The sequence below is a fragment of the Lampetra fluviatilis genome, chromosome 1 (genome assembly GCF_964198595.1).
Source record: "Lampetra fluviatilis chromosome 1, kcLamFluv1.1, whole genome shotgun sequence".
Classification (NCBI taxonomy): Eukaryota; Metazoa; Chordata; class Hyperoartia; order Petromyzontiformes; family Petromyzontidae; genus Lampetra; species Lampetra fluviatilis.
Window position 1 is genome coordinate 29,608,488 of NC_136275.1, and position 22,867 is coordinate 29,631,354.

Below are 22,867 nucleotides of genomic sequence, written 5' to 3' on the forward strand. Positions count from 1 at the left end.
CGGGGGCTCGCTGGGCATCATTGGGCAAATCCGCGCCAAAATTTGCATTGGAGACATTAAATTATCTGGCCCTGTATTGGTTTCCTCCTCGCTGGCGGCTCCGTGCCTGTTTGGGACGGATTTCTTGGCCAAAATGCCCATTCGTATATTGATCGACCAGGGGTGCATCGAGCTCCCGTCGGGCCGACGTGTAACATTTTTGTCTTCCCCCGCCACGGAGCGTCGGGCGTTTGCGACCGTGCAGGCGCTCGTGGCAAAAACTGTGCGCGTACCCCCGGGGGCTCAGATGCTCGTCCCTCTTAGGTTGCGTCGGCCGTTTGCTGAGGGGGTTGCGGATCGGGGGGTCTTGTTGGGACCATCTCGAACCGGGGTCAATGGACCCGATTTGCTAGCGGCTCAGACCATGGTGAAAGGGGATGGGGACCCCTTCATTGCAGTCCTTAATGTGGGATCGCGAACTGCCGTGGTTCCACAAGGGACCGTGCTTGTACACGCAACGCCGGCACCCTATGAGGAACCACTCGTGGGTCAGGTAAGCACCGATCCTCCGTCGCGACCGCATTCGGACTGTGATGACGGATGGCTGGATGCGCTTTGCGCGGGATCAGTGGACCTGTCCGACTCACAGCGTGGGAAGCTGCGAGTTCTCCTGAAAGAGTTTGCCGACGTTTTTAGTCAACACAAATTTGATATTGGTTGTACTAAATTGCTGCGACACCATATTGACACGGGTGACAGCACGCCAATCCGCCAAAATCTTTTTCGGTTGAGTCCCGCCGAAAAGGATCATGTCAAATCGGCCGTTGATGACAGGCTAGCCGCCGATATCATATCCCCTTCCAACAGCCCGTGGGGCGCACCGATCGTTTTGGTAAAAAAACACGACGGCTCACTGCGGTTTTGTGTCGACTTTCGGCGGTTGAACAAAATTTCAGTGGCAGATGCGTACCCGCTTCCTCGAATGGATGAGTCGCTCGATGCCTTGGCGGGGGCGCGATTCTTTTCCACCCTGGATTTACTTTCTGGATTCTGGCAGCTTCCTCTGGATGACGAATCAAAATCTAAGACTGCTTTCTGTACACCGCATGGCCTCTTCCAATTTAACCGCTTGCCGATGGGCTTACATTCTGCGCCGGCAACTTTTCAGCGGTTAATGGAACTGGTCTTGGCGGGCTTGCAATGGGATTTGTGTTTAATTTACTTGGACGATGTCATCGTCTTTAGCAAAACATTCGATGAACACCTCCAGAGGTTGCGTGCTATTTTTCTCAAAATGCGGGCTGCCAATTTAAAATTTAAACCGCAGAAGTGCCATTTGCTCCGCGAATCGGTGTGGTATTTGGGTCATATTGTTGAACGCTCGGGGATATCCACTGATTCCGCCAAAACGAAATGCGTCAGCTCCTGGCCGACTCCCACCTCGGTGGGGGAGGTCAGGAGTTTCATTGGGTTCGCGTCGTACTACCGACGGTTTGTGGCTGACTTCGCTACGATCGCGAAACCCTTGCATGCCTTGACGTCCAAGGGAGGCAGGTTTCGTTGGGGGCCGGAGGAGGAGGCTGCTTTTCGCGCCCTCCGGGATGCCCTGGTGGGGGCTCCGCCGTTGCATTATCCCGATTTCTCACAACCCTTCTTGCTCGATACAGACGCAAGTAACACGGGCATTGGGGGCGTGCTGTCCCAGCTCATTGGTGGCGTAGAGCATGTGGTGGCTTACGGTAGTCGGGTGTTGTCTCTGGCGGAACAACGGTACTACGTTACCCGTCGGGAACTATTGGCGATTGTTCATTTCATTCAGCAGTACCGCCCGTATCTGTACGGTCGACGTTTCACCGTCCGTACAGATCATGCGGCTCTGCAGTACGCCCTGCGGGTTCAACAACCATCGGGGCAGTTGTCTCGATGGTCGGAGATTCTCCAAGACTACGACTTTGTCACCACATATCGTAAGGGCGTCCGCCACACGAACGCTGACGCTCTGTCGCGGTTGCCACCCACTTCGGAGTGCGCTTGCCTCTTGGGTTCGGGGCGTTGTAGGCCCCTGAACGTGAACACGGATTCGGTCCTCGTGGCCGCCGCCGATGCGCCTTCAGCTTCGGGTCCTATCGAGCAAGAAGGGAGGCATTCCTTGCTGGGGTTGTCCGTTGCGGAGTGGGGACGCCTCCAAATGGAGGACACCTCCCTCCTCGCTCTGCGCCGTCGCATCGGGGGGGTTGGTCAGGGGACGGCGAACGTTGACTCGTGGGGGTTGTTCCAGGGGCTTTTAATGCACTGGGACGGGAAATCCCGCCGCCAACGGCTGGTGGTGCCTGGGGTAAGGTGGTGTGGGCTGCGCATGAGCGGCTCCTGCACTTGGGGACTCACAAGACCCTTGCCATGCTCCAGCTCGATTTCTTCTGGCCGGGCATGGCAAAGGACGTGGGGGATCTCCTGGGGTCGTGCACGCAATGCGCGCAGCGGAAGCCACCGGCGAGGGGGTCCAACCCTCCGCTGCAGTCCATAAAGGTTTCCCGGATTAACGAGCTCGTTGCTCTGGATATTCTCGGGCCATTTCCCGCTACACCCAGGGGAAATAGGTACTTATTGACAGGGGTCGAATACTTCACGAGATGGCCCATGGCCTGGCCCCTGCCCAACCAGTCGGCAGCAGCCGTCACGGAGGCCTTTGTCCAGGGCTATGTCCTCGACAAGGGTGCTCCGGAATGGCTGCTGACTGATCAGGGTAAGAATTTTTCGGGAAAACTCCTCCGCAAGGTGTGCGACCTCTTGGGTACGGAGAAAATTCGGACCTCCCCATATCACCCACAAACTGACGGGATGGTGGAACGGCTGCATCGGACTATCACGTCCATGCTGTCCCAGCAGGTATCGGAATCCCAGACAGATTGGGACCTTCGCATTGCCGGTGTGTTACAAGCCTACAGGATGGCTCCCCATGCGGCCACCGGATTTTCACCTTTCTTTTTAATGTATGGCCGCGAGGCTAACCCGCCTGTGACGACTCAGCTGAAGCTCTCGGCGCCTCAGGCGAAGTCTAAATTGTCCGAACACGTTAAATTTTACATCGGGAAATTAACTGAGGCGCGGGAAGCGGCCGTGCAAAATTCTGAACTCCGCCAGAAGGCGAACGAGAGGCTTAGGCTGGGGCGGGCATATGTGTTCAAATGGAAACCGGGGGACAGGGCATGGTTGCACTGTCCCCAGGTGCCACTGGCGACCTCGTCAAAGCTGGTACGGCCGTGGCGGGGGCCCGTGGAGGTCGTACAGGTCTTGCGGCCGCAATGTGTACGCGTCAAGTGGGGGAGGCGTCGGTGGTACGTGCACCCCTCCAGGTTTAAACCGTTCATTGCGCCGCCCCGTGGTTCGCACACACACACGCATGGCCAAACGTGTGAGGGGTCCGCCGACTCACCGGCTTCGCTGCTTTCGCCTAACCTGACACCGACTGTTCCATCTCCAGGTGCACCAGGAGTGACGGGTCCACGACCGCCAACCCCTCCCGGGGGGGTTGGGGGTCACTCAGCAGCGAAGCCGGACACTCTCGCACCCGGACTGTCGACACCCGCCACTGGGCGAGCCGGGGCGGACCCTTGTGACGGGCCCGCCGCGAGAACGCGCGCCAAAACGCGCAGACTTTTGTGAGGTCGGCCGTTGGGGGGCCCTTGCGGAAGAAGGGGGGGCGTCCGGAGTGCGTGTATATATGTTGGGTTTGCTGAATGGGGTATTTATTCAGGGGGGGTGCATCGGGGTGTTTTTTTTTTCTGTTCCTGTTGTTATTGTTGTTGTTCTTGTTAAAATTATGCGAAGCACACACGGTTTTGGGGGGGGGATGCACCTTTATTGTGATTTTGTTGCAGCCGGGGACGGCTGCGAAATTTACAGGGGGGGGTGATGTAGAGGTGTAATTGTGGAAATGTATGGGCACGGATGGGTAACAAACACAAGGGGCGTGGCTAGGGCCGTACACAGAGGAGGTGCTCACACCGACGTCCGCACCTGCATCCCCCACGGGCCCCTCCCGGGGGCCGAGTGCTATAAAAGGTGGTGAGCCGGAGGGCTCGAGGTCGAGTGTTAACTTTAACCAGCGAAGAGTGAAGACCAGCTAGAATAGGCCCGGAGCTCCCCTGGCTCGCTGTCCTTGTCAGGACCGACCAGGGCAAGCCGGTGGCGTGGCCCCGAGAGCCCAGACTGACGTTCTTATAAGAGCCGGTCTGGAGACTCAGGGTGCCGGGATCCCAGCTTGACCAGGGCTGGGATAGGTAGCCTCCCCTAGCTCCATAGTGGAGGACTCGGGCGTAGGTTAGCGGGGTTAGACGTTGTGTCTCCCTGTTAGACGAGTGAAGGGGACGATACCCCTTCAAGTGTTGTGGTTATCCGTTACTGTACACGAGTTGGTATTAATAAATAAGTGTGCCTCCGACCCCGTCGTCAAAGCCTCCTAAATACTTACTACACATGAAAGGATTTGGCCTTTAACAGGTAGCAAAACATTTATTTGCAAGGAAATTTAACAAATTGCACGAACATGAACAATACAAAACATGTCGTAAAGTGACTGATGAAACATCATGAAAACATCTGAGGCCTGCGCCCAAACCAATTACCTCACTTGAACTTCTTTATTATCTACATTAACAGGTTAGAGCAGCCACGCAGGCTGTGTGATGGAGATTTGGCTCCAACCTCGCTGCAGCAACAGATCATCACTTTCAGTTTCAGTGGGAACAGTGTTGTTGATCTCCCATTTTTGCCAGTGCATCCAAGTCTGGAGTTATTTTGGTTGTGGCAATTGTCAGGATAGATCTGAGGTGCTGATCCGTTAACTTTGATCTGTGACGGGCTTTGTTGGCGTTAATGACGCTGAATGTCTGCTCACACACACAAGTCGAGCCAAACAAAGTCAGTATCTTCTGTGCAGTTCTCCGGAGGTTTGGAAACGTGGCTCTGTTAAGTAAAGCATAAAAGTCATTCAGTTTAACAGAGTTGAACTTCTCCTTTAGGACGGAGTCAGACTGAAGATCTATCAGTTCCAACTGCAGCTCCTGTGGTGCTGTTTCAGGGTCTTGTGACAGGGGACAGGACACCAGCTGAAGTGACTGTTCAATGTTTTCGAAATCAAGAGAACCTACGGCAGAATTCTCCGTGCAGGTCCTCAAGCGATTTGCTGTATTTTTTAGCGTTTCGCGGTGCCTCTTCCTGCATGGCAAGTGTGGGTAAATGAGCGAAAGATTTGTTCGCAATTTGTCCGGAGAACAAAGTGAGCTTGGATTTGAAGGCTTTCACATGTTTGTACATGTCGTGAACAAACTGATCTTTCCCCTGCAGTTTCACATTCAGCTCATTCATGTGTGAAAATATGTCCACAGCAAACGCAAAGTCACTAAGCCAGTTCTTGTCGCTTAGCTCAGGGAATTCGTCAGATTTGCCCATCAACTCCAAAAATGCGATGATGTCCTCTTTCAGCTCCCACACTCGTTGTAACACTTTCCCCAAACTTAACCAGCGGACACGAGAGTGGTACAGCAAGTCCTGATGATCCGCATCAGTTTCCTCCAGGAACGTAATAAACTGACGGTGCTGAAGTCCCATTGCTCGTATAAAGTTCACAAGTTTTACGACTGGATTCATGACATGATTAAGCTGCAATACAGATTTACACAGGGATTCCTGATGGATGATGCAGTGAAGGAAAATAAGATCCTGGACAGGGTTTTCCTCTTTCAATTTATCCTGGATTCTTTTCAGCAGCCCAACATTTTTTTCCAGTTAAATTTGGCGATCCATCCGTTGTGACATTGACAAGTTTACTCCGAGGTAGCATTATTTCGATGACAGCAGATACCTGGTTATACAAGTCCTCTCCCCGCGTTGTTCCTTTCAGTGACTCCGTGGTCAAAAACTCCTCTGTTATCACAAAATGCCTCAGATAAAAATGAGGAGCTGAGCAGTGTATTTTACGTCCGTACTTTCATCCAGTGCTAGTGAATATAATTCAAAGGAATCAGACTTTTTGTTTAATTGACTGGCTATATTTTTATCAATCAGTTCCACACGGCGAGTCACAGTCCTGCGTGATAAACTGACTTTTTCAAATTTGCTTTTGATCTCCGGACACAAGATGTCTGCTGTCTGTACCATGTATTATTTTACAAACTTGCCTTCGGAGAAAGAAGTTTTTAAAGAAAATTTTAATCGAAGTGAAGAAGGAAATTATTGAAAAGTTTGTATAATTAATGATTTTTCAAACTTTAATTATGTTTTCTGTGCTTAAAACTCTTTAAAAAACTGTGCGGTCTAGAATGGACTCGTGAAATTCGGAGAGAACTCGGAGTTAAGTTTTGTTTGTTTTGTTGAATTACACAAAGTGTGCCATCTAATGGGGAAATGGGAGCATTACATGAGGAAGGTAACATTTTATTTAATAATAATATTTGGACAAGTTCGGCGGGCCGGATTAAAAAGCCCAACGGGCCGTATACGGCCCACGGGCCGTACTTTGCCCATGTCTGGGTTAGGGTATGGGTAGTTATCGGGGTTGGGGTAGTGATCGGGGTTCTGATAGTGATAGGGCTTAGGGTAGTGATAGGGGTTGAGGTAGTGATAGAGTTTGGGGTAGTGATATGGGTAGTGATATGGGTTGGGGTAGTGATGGGGGTTGGGGTAGTGATAGTGATAGGGGTTGGGGTAGTGATAGGGATTGGGATAGTGATAGAGGTTGGGGTAGTGATAGAGGTTGGGGTAGTGACAGGGGTTGGGGTAGTGATAGGGGTTTGGGTAGTGATAGGGGTTGAGGTAGTGATAGGGGTTGGGGTCGGCCTGGTTGTAGCTGGGAGGTGGGGCAGGGAGTAGCAATAGTAGTCAGATGGGGAAGGGAGAAGAGATGGGGGTTGTTTTAAGGGAGTGTAATGAGAGAGCGCCACCTAAGGGACAACCAGGGGTTTTGCATAGTCACTGCTGGGTTACTTATATCCAATCAGAAGGAAGGGCTCCATCTGGGCCAAAGCTCGTGGGTATGTACGGGAAATATCTGGAAGGTTCCACGAGGGGCGTGGCTAGAGGTGGAGCCTAGCTCCGCCGAGAGCAATATAAGGAGAGGCGGTGAGAGGACTTGGGGTCGGTGTGGGAAGCCTGGAGTCCGGACTGCATCATTGCCTACCTCTTCTCGCCACCGGCGACGTGGCGGGCTCTTCCAGCGAAGCCCTCTCTCCTCCCAGCGCGCCGCCAGCCAGCGGCGAGTGTGGAGAGAGAGAGACGCGCCGCAACGGTGGACGAGGGAGTGTGCGCGTTACGGCAAGGAGAGAGAGCGAAGCCATCCGGAGAGAGAGAGCGGAGCTGTGCAGTCATTGTTAAATAAAATGCACAAGTCAGCAGTCGTCGTGGATGTTCTTTATTACAGGAGGAACGGAAGCCGGTAATAGTAAAGACGATTGTCCTATGTGCAGTGGAAGTTTGTTTCAGTGAAGGGGAGCAAGAAGGGTGAAGGAACGAGGGTGAGACTCAGCGCGGGGGCGAGGGAGGTACAGAAAGTAGATCGGGAGCGCGCGCCGTGTGAATGTTATACAATGTAACGGTTGTTATGCTTCGAGACGTAATCCAGGATACCAAGCTCGTGCCCCAAGGTGCAGGCGCGGTGCAACGCCCTCCGTTTAGCAATCCGCAAAGGCCCTCTCGTTGCGAGCCACTGCGGACGCGTTTTTTTGTTTTGGGTGCCTGCGACAGAGAGCTGAGGGGATGGAGGTTTCGTGCAGCGACCGACAGAACTCGGCGCAGTGGCTGAGAACGCGCAGCCTGGAGAGCCACCGCCTCACCCTACCGCACCTCCTGCACAAGGGCACCGTCGTCGCGTACGCTCTGCACAACCTCGACGCTGCTGCCACCGCCACTTTCACGCCAACTAAATTGCAGCCCCTTGACATTCCACTGCGGGCTGAAGCAGGATTACTGACTTCTTCCACGGGGTTCTTTTATGTTATTCACTGTGGTTATAATGCACAAAGCGCTGATTTCAGACACTCCATGACCATATCTGTCATCCCCAATTCAGACCTTATTGGTCACCCTGTACCCTTATAAATCTCAACGTTCATCCTATGAAGTCCCATCACAAGGGAGAAACACAGACATTTTTTTGCCCGTTCTGAAATGGCTGTATGCCATATGGACCTGAAAACTCAATTCCCTGTACAACAATACGGGGTAAACCGTATGGGTTGACAGCTATGGATGACCAAGGCTGTATTATCCAATAAGCCACAGTAGGCACGGTGCCTAGGGCCTACGAAAAAAAAAAAAATGTCACCATGTTTTTTTTGTATGATAAAACATGTAACCAAGATATATTTAAATAGCAAGAATAGGCAACTGTACATACTAAGAGGCAGAGTCAAGTAGATGTCAATAGTTTTTTCTCATAAGGTGAGAGCGAAATTAACACCGTAGATTAACTTTTGGAGACTTTTTTCATTGCAAAATTATCAATAACATCTTCAAATGGTGTTTTTGCTCATTTTCAATAGAGAGCAGTGCAAGGGAAGACAAAGGCGTTGTCGTCTGGACGAAGTTACACATGAGACAAGCGAGTGACAGCGGCGGTAGTAGTGACATGGGGCAGCAGCAGTATCAGCTGTAGAGTTAGTGCTGAAGGCCGACAAGAACCTTAATCAGGGCCTCAGCTAAAGGCCTTCCACCATTCCACGTTGGTCGTGAGGGGTGGGTTGACCTTAAGTTAGGTCATCCACACTGGTCAATCGTGGATTGGTGAATTCAGGGGAGAGCGTTGAGCTGTCACCGCTGACACTTGGGTTCGAATCTAGGCAGCTGCTGCCATGTGATGAAAGTTGAGTTTGCAACCGTAGCGAGTCGATGGCCTCAGCCCAATCACCGATGACTGCCAAAAAAAAAAAATCCCATCAACATTCAACTTAGTTCTGCAACTTCATTTTGTGTACATTCCTGTTCTGAGAATTAAAACATAGATTTTGACGTACGCATCACACAGCAGAGCGGGTGGGAAAGTGCTGTGGTCTACCGCTAGAATGAATGACAGCAGATTGAGACTGATTATGGAATGGCAGCCAAAGGAGGGAGCACTCCATACGTAATAGGGATTGTATGTGACACCGCAGTACCATGAGGGATAGTGGTGATAATCAGAATCAGAATATTTATTTATACTGCAGGAGGAATCTGATGAGCTTTAAAGCTCTTTTTCACAGATGTCCAGTTGGGGCACAGGGTCAGAACGTTGCAACAACAAACAATACAAAAACACAATAGGGGTGCAAAGTATGGGAAATGTAAGCAAATCACTAAAAAAATAATACAAATAAAACTATACTTGTGTTTTACCAGGTAAAGCCCACTGAGCTATTAGCTTCTTTTTCAGAAGCGACCTGGCCACAAATGATAGCTCAATTAAGTGGCTTATCATGTGGAAATGTATAGCAGCCAAAACTCTAAATAACCTAAACGCAAATTTCTAAATGTAGAGGGAAAAAGCAGAGGACCTGGAGAAAAAATCCACACAACCATGGGGAGAGAGACATGCAAACTCCAAATATACAGACTTCAGGGTCAGGATCGAACCTCCAACCTGCTGCAAAACAGGCGAGGAAGATAACCATTGGATTGCCAATGACGAATTCCGCTCGGAGACACTAATACGTAGCGTGCACAAGTGGAATTCACACTGCAAGTTGCAGAAACAAGTTACGGGACAAGTTACATACTGTGCGCGTTACAGGACATTTCACACATTATTTCCACGCTGCCCATTCCCTCGTCAGTACCCAGTGCCATGTTGCTGACATTGAAATGCCCCTGAGTGCTAGCGACCATGACGTTTAACTCACCTATACCCTGCCTGTGTGTGCACTTGCCTGCTACCTTAACAATCACCCATTGTACTTCCACATCGCCAGTGGGCACGGTAGCAGTCATATAAGGCAACAGACGACCGGTGACATCCAGACACGGACAGATCAGAGCTCGCAGGTTTGCTCACTACGGTCACGCAGCTCTGTTCCGCGTTATTCAACACTTTGCATTACTCTGGTTCTGTATAATATCCCGTTGACGTGAGTGTTATATGAACACCTTCTGGGGCAGCAGGGTTGGCGTTGTGGTAACACTTTGCGCCTCACGGCAAGAAGGCCATGGGTTTGATGCCTGACTCGGGCGTCTATTTGCGTGGAGTTTGTTCTGTTATGCGCGAGTTTTCTCCGGAGTTCTGCAGCTTTCCCTCATTGCTGCTGGTATTCACTAAACATCTCACGCTGAAAATGTACCAGCAAGATACTAAACTATTTTTACCAGGTAAGGCCCTCTGAGCTATATAGCTCTTTTTCAGAAGCGACGTGGCCACGAATGATACATCAACAAAGTGGCTTATCATGTGGAAATGTATAGCAGCCAGATACTCGAAACGCATGTTTCTATATGTGGAGGGAAAAACCGGAGAACCCGGAGAAAAATCCACATGAACACAGGGAGAGAGAGAGAGGGAGACGTGCAAACTCCAAGTATAGAGGCATCGTCAGGGTCGGGATGGAACCCACGACCTCCTTTATATCAGGCGAGGTAGTTAAAATCTGGCCACTGCAATGCCAAAATTGGGATTACATAACATCGCCCCCGTTCTGCAAAAACATTGCAGCATCCTCCTGAAAAAGAGTCTTGAGACTCTGTGAGGCTTTCCGGATAACCCAGCAGAACATTAAAAAAGACATGTTCCAAAAAGGTGCACATTTTTGTGATGACATTAATTCACAAAGGCCTCCCACCATGTCCGGCCAGTGCTCGCCGAGCTGCACTGGCTTCCGGTTGCCAAACGAATTCGTTATAAGGTCGCAATCCTTACACACAAAGTGCTTGCCACAAATGAATCACAACACCTTGGTGATCTCGTCAAGGAATGTAAACCATCACACAAACTCTGGTCATCCTCACAGCGGCAGCTTTTGGCTGGCCATCAAACAAAGACGGTCACCACATCACGCGCTTTCAGCGGCCGTCTGGAACGCGATGTTAGGAAGCCACTGGAGCTATGCACTTTTAAATCATCTAGATTGGAAACTCATTCTTTCGACCTACTTCTTGTCTTTTTGTTTATTGTCCTTCTCCCAGCAAGTTTGGCTACGTATGGTGCCAAGAAGTTTAATGTAGATAGATTATAAAAGTTAGCTGGTAGTAAAAAAAAAGGAAAGATTGTGCTTGCAATACTTTTTCTGACTTTTTATTTTTAATTGCATATGCATCCAGTTTGCTGTTTGACAGCTCGTGCACCTGCAATGCCGCCGATGAACTGGGCGGCGGGTGAATCTTCTGCGCTGTCATTTGCTGTTTTGTGTTTCAACAGGAGCCCTGGGCCAGACATGCAGGAGCATTTACACTTCAGTGCTGATGTCATTGCCGAGTTCGAAACCAAACTGCACCAGTAAGTGAACTGCATTTGTCTTCAACTAAATCGCGCATGATTAGGCAGTGATACTCATAAGCCGTCTGACATAATTTGTCTAATTTTGCATGACGTTCAATAATGTGTTGGACAAAAAAAAATGTTGCGACAGACAATTTTCTGTATGTATGGCAATTTGAACCCTTTCCCGTTCCAATAACATACTTGTCATCGGTATAAAAAAAGAATAGATTTTGTCCTGTCTGGCAATAAAACAGGAGGTGTTAAGATGTTCAAACACCAAATAGAAACCTTTTGCAAGGAATCAAGTCTGCATTAACCACACGTACTTGTGGTGAACATGCAAACAAACGTGCTCTGATAATATATGCAGTTTTTCTTCCAATTCCGCTCCGGTGTTGTATATGTACAGATCATCGGAACGGAACCCGAAGAAAAACAAAAAATGAAAAAACTTTATCGTTACCGAGGCTCCCACAAGGCCGCGGGGGAGGGCGCGTGGCAGTTTTGGCACCGGCTATCGTAGAGTGCGGCGGTCGTGTCGCTACGGTTCTCGGCGATAACGTCTTTAAAAACAACGGCACGACTACGTCTCTCTAAATAACATTAACGTCGAGCCGCTCGCGCGTTCCGAGATTCAGCGGTGAATGGGACACCACCACACCCTGCGACTTGCAGACGTCTTGGAACGGGAAAAGGGTCAAGAGCATATTTAATATTGTATATATTAATATATACACACAACTTTCTACGATAAATCGTACATAAAGCCACGTTATTGTGCTGATGTCCAGTAGATTGCTTGTTTTGATAATCATCACCAGCTCCATCAATCCATTATCATCATCCATGGCCGGTGATTGTGAAAGGCTTAGATGAATGGAGGCATTGCCTGCACAACTCCTTTTATTCATGAAATGGCTGCAGACAGTCGGGAGTTTCCGTGGATAAATTTTGGCTGTGCATTAGTTTTTATATATGTCTGTATATTTATATATTTTTTTGTGAAACAAAGCATACCCGATATATGTCTCTCCCTTTGACGACGTTTCGCAAATCTGTCGTCGCGTTATTATGAACACCGCTACCTGATTTGCGTCACCTCAACCCCACTCACGTTGCTGACAGCATAATTGTTCGTCTTATCTCGTTATCTGTAACCTCTCAGCCTTCGCCTCCACCTGGAACCGCTTTGTGTCGCGCTTAAATAAATATACTGAACTGTAGAGTACAATATATTATTTATGTACAGTATTTTTATTTGTTTGTATAGTGAACTGCATCTTATTGTACTCTGTCATTTGTGTTTAAGTTTACTGCGTTGAGTGGTATTTTTGGTAACGTAACGTAACGTTGTGGGTACGTCTAGGATGAAGACGCGAGTGTTAACACAACGCGTCACCGCACAGCCTCCATGGTCTTCGCTTTTATTTTTGTAAGGCGGTATTTTTTTCATGAAATAGGGCTCGCCGTTACCTGCGAGGTGTGGAGATGTGGCTCATTGACAAGTACGATGAGGTGACAGAGCGGAGCACTGCGGTTATGGTTAAGGGCAAGTGCCGGTTAATACGTGTTAACTAGTTACTAGCCGGAAAGCCTCTTCACGATCGTCTTCATTGATACATTGTACAAAACATCGCACAATGAGCGTTAAGGTGTTGCTCATTTCCTTTTTACAACCCTGAAACAGTGATGGAAATTCCATATTCCTATGACGGGGGTGATTTTATTCATAGAACAAGTGTTGACTTCCAATGTCACGACTGTGACTGTACCAAAAGGAATTATGCAAGTAAACATTACATTTCCCTAACACGTGTGGATGTGCGTAGCGATAATCATTAACGTGAGCGCGATTGAGTGCGTGCGCGCATCGATCCTCACCGTCCAGCGTTGATTTTTATTTTCAGAATGATTGCCCTTTATCATCAGAGGATCAAGTGGCTGTTGCAAGACAGCAGGAAGGTACTGTGTATTAAATGTACATTTGACGACGGAAGGTCAAACACTTAATGTTATCTTTTGTAATTTTCCAAAAGTGGAATGGGTGAGGCACAGAAGTGAATGCCACCGTGGGTTCATTTCACTGCACAAGGTTCGTTACACTAATTTGTGTGTATGTATGTTCAAGTTATTTCGTAGCCAACCGTGCTTGTGTAGTGGTGGTGTTGACGTGCGCCGACTGTGACAGTGATGGATCACGGGGCGGCGCGGGGTGCGGGGTTGGGCACGCGTTGTGGGCGTGGTGTGGACGCGCGCGCCGGGAGTGACAGATGACGGGGCGGCGCGGTGTGGGTGGTGAGGCACGCTGAGATGTGGGAAAACAGGATCGTAGCCAGCGCCCAGTGATTGGTCGAATAAGATGGGTGCTCGCAGCGACATCCGCAGGTGGGGTATAAAGGGGGACGCGCGAGAGCACTCGGGGAGAGTTACCCAGTTGAAGACCAGAAGACGGAGTTGAAGACCAGGTGCCCCGAGACCCCTAGTCCCGCCGTCCTTGTGGGGACCGGGGCCCTGTGTGGCTCGGAGGCGAGACTGTGGGACCCGGGGTCCGACGCCCACGTGGGTCGGCCTGGGGACCCACAGTCAAGACGGACACCCCGGGCAGGGAGTGTCCCGAATAGCTCAGTGGGCGTTAGTCGCCAGAATAGCTCAGTGGGCGTTAGTCGCCAGGGTAGCTAAGAGGGCGTTAGTCGCCAGGGTAGCTAAGAGGGTGTTTGTCACCCGAATAGCTCAGTGGGCGTTAGTCGCCAGAATAGCTCAGTGGGCGTTAGTCGCCAGGGTAGCTAAGAGGGCGTTAGTCGCCAGGGTAGCTAAGAGGGTGTTTGTCACCCGAATAGCTCAGTGGGCGTTAGTCGCCAGAATAGCTCAGTGGGCGTTAGTCGCCAGGGTAGCTAAGAGGGCGTTAGTCGCCAGGGTAGCTAAGAGGGTGTTTGTCACCCGAATAGCTCAGTGGGCGTTAGTCGCCAGAATAGCTCAGTGGGCGTTAGTCGCCAGGGTAGCTAAGAGGGCGTTAGTCGCCAGGGTAGCTAAGAGGGTGTTTGTCACCCGAATAGCTCAGTGGGCGTTAGTCGCCAGAATAGCTCAGTGGGCGTTAGTCGCCAGGGTAGCTAAGAGGGCGTTAGTCGCCAGGGTAGCTAAGTGGGTGTTTGTCACTCGATTAGCTCAGCGGGCGTTAGTCGCCAGAATAGCTCAGTGGGCGTTAGTCGCCAGGGTAGCTAAGAGGGCGTTAGTCGCCAGGGTAGCTAAGAGGGTGTTTGTCACCCGAATAGCTCAGTGGGCGTTAGTCGCCAGAATAGCTCAGTGGGCGTTAGTCGCCAGGGTAGCTAAGAGGGCGTTAGTCGCCAGGGTAGCTAAGAGGGTGTTAGTCACCCGAATAGCTCAGTGGGCGTTAGTCGCCAGGGTAGCTGAGTGGGCGTTAGTCGCCAGGGTAGCTAAGTGGGTGTTTGTCACCCAAGATACTAAGTGGGTGTTTGTCACCCGAGATACTAAGTGGGTGTTTGTCACCCGAGATACAAAGTAGGTGTTAGTCACCTGTGAACGAGTTTGGTAAAATAAAGAGTGTGTTACCCGTGAAGTCGTCTCCCGCCGAGTTACTACATTACAACTGGCGTCAGAAGTGAACCTGTCTTCAAGAAGAATGGACACGAGGAAGACTACCCGTACCCACGAGCGAGGTCGGGAAGACGACGGCGTACCGGGGACACCAACCTCGGGAGGAGAGGACGAGGAGTTGCCGCCGATGCAGCACTTCGCGGTGATGGCCGACGCTCCGCTCGCCTCCGACACCAGCCTCCAAGACGCACACTCCAGGTTGGCGGAGTTGCTACTCGCCGCCGCCGCTGTCTTGGCGGACATCTCCGTTCCGGCGAGCGAAAAAACGGCTGCGGGGTTGGTGGAGAAAGCGAGATTGGAGGGATCCCGCCAAAAGGCGCTTCGCGCCAAAAGTCTGGAAGTTGCCGCCGTTTTTGAGGGGCCGCCATCGATTGGCGGGAAGCACGGACACCACGTGGCCGGAGACCTCCGCTCAGCGCAGCCCACGTCATCAGCGCGCGCCGGAGCTCTCCATTTTGCGCCTGACAACCGAGCCGACATTTTACACAACTACAGCGGAGCGCGGGAAAATCTCTCCGACGTCGACGACGATCGGGTCCTCCAGCAAAGATTGCCCGCGCTGTCGGCGTTCAAGGCGGATGGGGGCGACTGGGGAGCCTTCCAACGAAGGTTCCTCGCTCATCAGGAGATGTCGGGGTGGTCCGACATCACTGCCCTGCGTGCGTTGCCAGCGATGCTCGACGACGACGCGCTTGCAGCCTTCACATCTGCTGCAAGGTCGTCCCGCTCTACGCTCCAGGCCGCACTACACCTGATGGCGAAGGTGTTCGGACCGCCCTCCACGTGTCGCCACCAGTTCTACGATCGGCGGAAGGTGGCTGGAGAAACGACGCTCGCCTATCGCACGGCACTGCTCGCCTTGGCGGACGCAGCTTTTCCCCGCATGGATAAGGAGGGGAAGGACGCCATGGTGACGGAGCAGCTGCTGGCGTTGGCCCACGAGTTGTGGGTCCCCATCAATGTGGCGGACGAAATGGATATCTGCTCCCTGGCGATCGCCACGAGCATTCACGCGTACGAGGTCCCCAAACGCAAGCCGGGGGTCGTCTGCAAATTGGCGGGGAACGCGGTACTGGCCGCCACGATCGCCGAACCTCAGCCAGCTGCGGATCAGGAGCAGGCCTTCGCTGCATCGCGTCCGGGGGAGTGGAGAACGGGAGGTCGTTCGCCCACATGTTCATCCCGCAAGCTGGAGCAACCGAAACCTACGACGTCCCTCGTCGTCTGCTACAACTGCGGCCTTCGGGGTCACGTCGCAGCCGGGTGCCGGGCCCCGCGTCAGCGCGCCACAGGACCACGTCGGGACGACGACCAGGCCCACAAGGCATCCCAACAAAACCCGGCAAGTCGCGGCACCTCACACGCTCGGTCCACAAACACGGCACATTCGGGTCGCCGCTTGGCGGTGGGGGGTTCGCGGCTGGGTGCCGGGGGTTCATTTCGGTGAGGGGGGTCCGTACACGGCCCGCAAGCAGTCGAATGGTCCGAATTGGCCCACAGGATAGTGGCTGCGTCGGCCGGGTCGTCCGTGGTAACGGGGTTTATTGACGGGGTTGAGGTCCGGGTGCTTGTGGACACGGGTGCGTCGGCCACTATAATTTCGGACCTTATTTATAACATTCTTCCCGTCAAAAGTAGACCCCTTCTGCCAGTGGACGTGCCATTTTATGCGGCGAATGGGGGATCCCTGGGAATCATCGGCCAGATTCGGGCGACTATTTGCATTGGTGACGTCAAATTGGCGGGCCCTATTTTTGTATCATCATCGCTGGCCGTTCCCTGTTTGCTAGGTACGGACTTTTTGTCCAAAATGCCCATCAAAATTCTCATAGATCAGGCCTGCATTGAGCTTCCGTCAGGTCGGCGGGTTGCGTTCTTGACGAGCCCTACCAAAATACGCACGGTTTGTGCGACGGTGCAGGCGCTGCCAACTCAGACTGTACGGGTGCCCCCGGGATCGCAAATGTTGGTACCCCTTCGGTTGAGGAAGCCACTCGAGGTGGGTGCGGTGGCACAGGGGGTGCTGTTGGGGCCGTCTGACAGGGCCAGAAGGGGCCTCGACTTAGCGGTTGCTCAAACCATGGTGAGAGGGGACAGTGAGCCGTTCGTAAGGGTCCTGAATACGGGGTTGCGGCCGGCCGTAATTGCGCAGGGAACGGTGCTGGCTCACGCCGCGCCGCTACCCGTTGAGGAACGGCTCGTGGCTCAAGCGGATTTCACTGTCGAGTCGCATCCTCCAAGTGATGAGGGGACAGAGTGGTTGGACTCATTGTGTGCCGGTTCTGCTAACTTGTCCAAAGTGCAATTGGGAGTCGACGCTCCCACGGGGAGGGATTCGCTGTTGTCGTTGCCCCTCATCGAGTGGGGCCGTCTCCAAATGTCCGACAGCTCCCTACTTACGCTACGTCGAAAAGTTGGCGCTCCCGAGGTAGGGGATGCGCGGGTCGGTTCCTGGGTGTGCAGACAGGGCCTTTTGATGAAGTGGGACAACATGTCCCGGCGTCACGTGCTCGTTGTGTCTGTTGCTATGCGGGGTAGGGTCGTTCTGGCAGCTCATGAACGGCTCATGCATCTGGGTTTTCACAAAACGCTCGCCCTAATCCAGCGAGACTATTATTGGCCGGGGATGGGTAACGACGTGGCGAACATTCTTAAGGGATGCGTAGGGTGCGCCAAAAGAAAACCGCCACCATTGGCAGCTAATCCACCGCTGCAATCCATTCAAGTTTCGCGCACAAACGAATTGGTTGCGTTGGACATCTTGGGGCCCTTTCCTGCTACACCGAGGGGAAATAGGTTCCTGCTGGTTGGCGTAGAATACTTCACCCGATGGCCCATGGCATGGCCACTCGCCAACCAGTCGGCTGCAGCGGTGGCGGACGCCTTCGTCCAGGGTTATGTTTTGGACAAGGGCGCCCCCGAACGCTTGCTGACGGATCAAGGAAAGAATTTTTCGAGCGTTTTGTTGCGCGAGGTGTGCGACCTGTTGGGTACAATGAAAGTGCGTACTTCCCCCTACCACCCGCAGACTGACGGGATGGTTGGGCGTCTGAACAGGACGATTACGTCTATGCTGTGCCAACAGGTCTGCGACGATCAGGTTGATTGGGACTTACAGGTGCCGGGGGTACTCGCGGCCTATCGAATGGCCCCTCATGCGGCGACGGGGTTTTCCCCATTTTTTCTTATGTATGGGCGGGAGGCCGATCCGGCCATGGACGTCCAACTGGGGATTTCCCAGCCACGTGCAAAATCAAAATTGGCAGACCACATCAAATTTAATATCGCCAAATTGACTGAAGCGCGGGAGGCGGCGAGGTTGAATTCGCGGTCTCGGCAAATCGCGAACGAGAGATTGCATGGGCGGAGGGTGCATACGCATGATTGGAAACCAGGCGATGAGGCCTGGCTGCATTGTCCACATGCACCATTGGCTACGTCCCCCAAATTGTTGAGACCTTGGAGGGGACCGGTGGAAATTGTGCGGGTTGCACGACCCCAGAGTATACAGATTAAATGGGAAAAACGCCGTTGGTACGTGCACCCCTCCCGACTGAAGCCCTATGCGGCACCGTGTGACCCCGTTCTGTGCCGTAACGACCGGGCGTGTGATGTGACCGTCGACTTGGGGAGGGAGGTGTCGCAGGCTGCTCCTCACGTGTCTCCACCTGACCCACCCCCAGGTGCCTCGGGCTTGACGGCTGCTGACCGTCGGGAACCTGAACCCCGCGGCACGCACGGGTCCTCGATGCCTGGCCAATGTCTTCCTGAACTGCCGGCACCACCGGACGTTCAACCGTGTCTGGTGCCGTACGACGGACCGGCAAGGCGGACTCGGGCTAGGGCACAACAATTTTCATGAAGACATTTTTTTTCGACACCGAGCTCGCCCGGTGTTCCCCTCTGCCGGGGTAATGTCCCGTTGTAGGGACGCTCGGAAAGAATGGGACGCTGCACGAGTCGAGAGAGAAAAAAAAAAAAAAAAAATTTCCATTTATTTTTCTTTCTGCATACACATTGCTATTGTCACTCGCCGGATTGTATATATTGTTCTGTTGTCGCGGTGGCATTGGTTGATGGTTGCGGATGGTAGTGTTCGCGTTGTGTTGTGTTGTTACGTTAGTTGTTGTTCTTGTTGTTGTGTTGTGTTACGGGGCACACAGGGGGGTTTGTATATTTTTATAGCAGCCGGGTCGGCTGCGAGCTATGTGGTAGGGGGTGATGTAGTGGTGGTGTTGACGTGCGCCGACTGTGACAGTGATGGATCACGGGGCGGCGCGGGGTGCGGGGTTGGGCACGCGTTGTGGGCGTGGTGTGGACGCGCGCGCCGGGAGTGACAGATGACGGGGCGGCGCGGTGTGGGTGGTGAGGCACGCTGAGATGTGGGAAAACAGGATCGTAGCCAGCGCCCAGTGATTGGTCGAATAAGATGGGTGCTCGCAGCGACGTCCGCAGGTGGGGTATAAAGGGGGACGCGCGAGAGCACTCGGGGAGAGTTACCCAGTTGAAGACCAGAAGACGGAGCTGAAGACCAGGTGCCCCGAGACCCCTAGTCCCGCCGTCCTTGTGGGGACCGGGGCCCTGTGTGGCTCGGAGGCGAGACTGTGGGACCCGGGGTCCGACGCCCACGTGGGTCGGCCTGGGGACCCACAGTCAAGACGGACAGCCCGGGCAGGGAGTGTCCCGAATAGCTCAGTGGGCGTTAGTCGCCAGAATAGCTCAGTGGGCGTTAGTCGCCAGGGTAGCTAAGAGGGCGTTAGTCGCCAGGGTAGCTAAGAGGGTGTTTGTCACCCGAATAGCTCAGTGGGCGTTAGTCGCCAGAATAGCTCAGTGGGCGTTAGTCGCCAGGGTAGCTAAGAGGGCGTTAGTCGCCAGGGTAGCTAAGAGGGTGTTTGTCACCCGAATAGCTCAGTGGGCGTTAGTCGCCAGAATAGCTCAGTGGGCGTTAGTCGCCAGGGTAGCTAAGAGGGCGTTAGTCGCCAGGGTAGCTAAGAGGGTGTTTGTCACCCGAATAGCTCAGTGGGCGTTAGTCGCCAGAATAGCTCAGTGGGCGTTAGTCGCCAGGGTAGCTAAGAGGGCGTTAGTCGCCAGGGTAGCTAAGTGGGTGTTTGTCACCCGATTAGCTCAGTGGGCGTTAGTCGCCAGAATAGCTCAGTGGGCGTTAGTCGCCAGGGTAGCTAAGAGGGCGTTAGTCGCCAGGGTAGCTAAGAGGGTGTTTGTCACCCGAATAGCTCAGTGGGCGTTAGTCGCCAGAATAGCTCAGTGGGCGTTAGTCGCCAGGGTAGCTAAGAGGGCGTTAGTCGCCAGGGTAGCTAAGAGGGTGTTAGTCACCCGAATAGCTCAGTGGGCGTTAGTCGCCAGGGTAGCTAAGAGGGCGTTAGTCGCCAGGGTAGCTAAGAGGGTGTTAGTCACCCGAATAGCTCAGTGGGCGTTAGTCGCCAGGGTAGCTGAGTGGGCGTTAGTCGCCAGGGTAGCTAAGTGGGTGTTTGTCACCCAAGATACTAAGTGGGTGTTTGTCACCCGAGATACTAAGTGGGTGTTTGTCACCCGAGATACAAAGTAGGTCTTAGTCACCTGTGAACGAGTTTGGTAAAATAAAGAGTGTGTTACCCGTGAAGTCGTCTCCCACCGAGTTACTACATTACACTTGTATAGGGACTGGGAATTGCGTATTTACTTTTGCATGTTGATTAGTGGATTCAGAGGTTCATCATCAAGTAGATATTTTCCAGTACGTTCAGGGATCCTATAAATACTCCCAGCGTTAGTATTTTTGGTATGCTTCCCTGATTATAGTGAAAGGCTATCACAGGGTAGGACATTTACAAAATTCGGCAAATTCGGACCATAACGCTGGCACATGATGGCCTACTCTCTTCAAAAATAAAAGTGAGTCGAAATGACACACACCGATAGAATGGATGACAGTAGATTGAAGAGACTGGTGATGGAATGGCAGCCTAAGGAGAGAGCATGCCATGGGCGATACAGATTGTACGTGGTGGCATTGCAGGACCATGAAGGATCGTGGTGATAATCAAAATCTTTATTTATCCTGGAGAAATCTGATGAGCTGCAAAGCTCTTTTTTTTACAGATGTCCAGTCGGGGTGGGTCACAAAAAACAATGCTAAAAAAACGATAGGAGTGCAAAGTAAAGGAAAGATAAAATATACAAATGAAACTAAACTATTTTTTTATCTTGCCAGGTAAAACCCAAATGAGGTATTAACTTATTTTTCAGAAGCTGCCTGACCACAAACGATAGCTCAACAAAGTGGCTTGTCACGTGGACATTTGTAGCAGCCAAAAACGCTTGATGTTGATTCTAAATGTGGAGGGAAAACCGGAGGACCCGCAGAAAAATCCCCGTGACCACGGAGAGAAAGAGACACCGCAAACTCCAAATGTACAGCAGGCGTTAGGGTCAGGATCTAACCCACGACCTCCTGTATACCAGGCGAGGTAGTTAACATCTCGCCACCGTGGCGCCCCCAGAGATAACAACAATTATAACTTTCCCTCATCTATAGTGTTGAATATTATAACTACGTATGTGTATAGTTTAGAGAGTACTTGTAAAGTTTTTGAATGTACGTCAGATAATCGGCAGCCCTAAAACCACATCACGGGCTATTTTGTGTGACAATTCACATTTCAAAATGCGGATTTGTAGACAGCCACCCTCTCGTGGAATTGATGGCGATGTATGCGGAGAATATTTCAGGTGCCTCTGCTGACTGTGATGCGTCGCGACGCACCCGCGACCCATTGAATCTGCTCGCACCTGCTTCCTGTAACAGGCGGAGGGGACGGAGGAAAGCGCTCGCCACCGTGTATCTAAACGCACATGCAGCACGCCTATCCCGTTGCGAGGGCCGTTTGGGAAATGTTCACGATTCATTTGGTGAAGCGATGGCAGGCGGGGAAAAGTCAATAAGCTTGCAGCTGTGTCGCACGAGGCCTGCTATTTTGTCACGGCTGACAACAACCGTCAATAAATAAATAAAATACCTGTTGAGACCTCTGGAACATCATGTTCATCGTGATAGAAAGATACACTTCCCTTCTATGTCACCATCATCATCAGCCATTGTCTTTCACACCGATGGATGAGAGCCCCCATTTGCCTCTGTCGTTTCTTATGGTCCTACAACGCTACACACTACCTAAAACTATTTACGCAATTTTTATTTTTACCAGGTAAAGGCCCACTGAGCTATGTAGCTCTTTTTCAGATGTGACCTGACCGAAAATGATAGCTCAACGAAGTGGCTTATCACGTGGAAATTTACAGTGGCCAAATACTCTTAAACGCGTGTTTTTGATTCTAAATGTAGAGGGAAAAACCGGAGGACCCGGAGAAAAATTCATGTGTACATAGAGAGAGATGTTCATGCAAACTCCAAATATACAGCAGGCGTCAGGGTCAGGATCAAACCCACGACCTCCTGTTTACCAGGCAAGGTAGTTAACATCTGGCCACCAATGCCATGGTGAATAAACCAACTCATAATAGAGATGCATTGTAATTTATATGACTACATTAACCCCCCCCCTCTGATCTTTGCACCTGATTGGCTCACAGTGACGATATCACATTTACTCCCACCTCTATTTAAGACCAAAACAGGAGGATGATTTATCTACATTTTTGGCTGTCGCCTGATGATGCTGGTTGTTGTTGTGATTACCGTTGAATTTACACGGTACTCGAATTGTAAATGTTGTAGTGGGTTTACTCTCGAACACAACCGGTTCGTGCTGAACTAGTAACTAATTGGCACGTTTTGTTTACGTGAAAAACCCCTTACTAATTGGCCGTGTCGAGTGGTGG

At 51.8% G+C, this 22,867-nt stretch overlaps 1 protein-coding gene across 1 annotated transcript in view; it reads left to right on the forward strand.

Moving 5' to 3' along the window:
* Positions 1–22,867, forward strand: part of VWA3A (von Willebrand factor A domain containing 3A) — a 167,385-nt gene that overhangs the window by 7,611 nt on the left and 136,907 nt on the right. Inside the window, 3 exon segments of the mRNA XM_078860424.1 lie at positions 7,720–7,844; positions 11,357–11,434; positions 13,327–13,381. Coding sequence (XP_078716550.1) covers positions 7,720–7,844; positions 11,357–11,434; positions 13,327–13,381 — 258 coding nt within the window.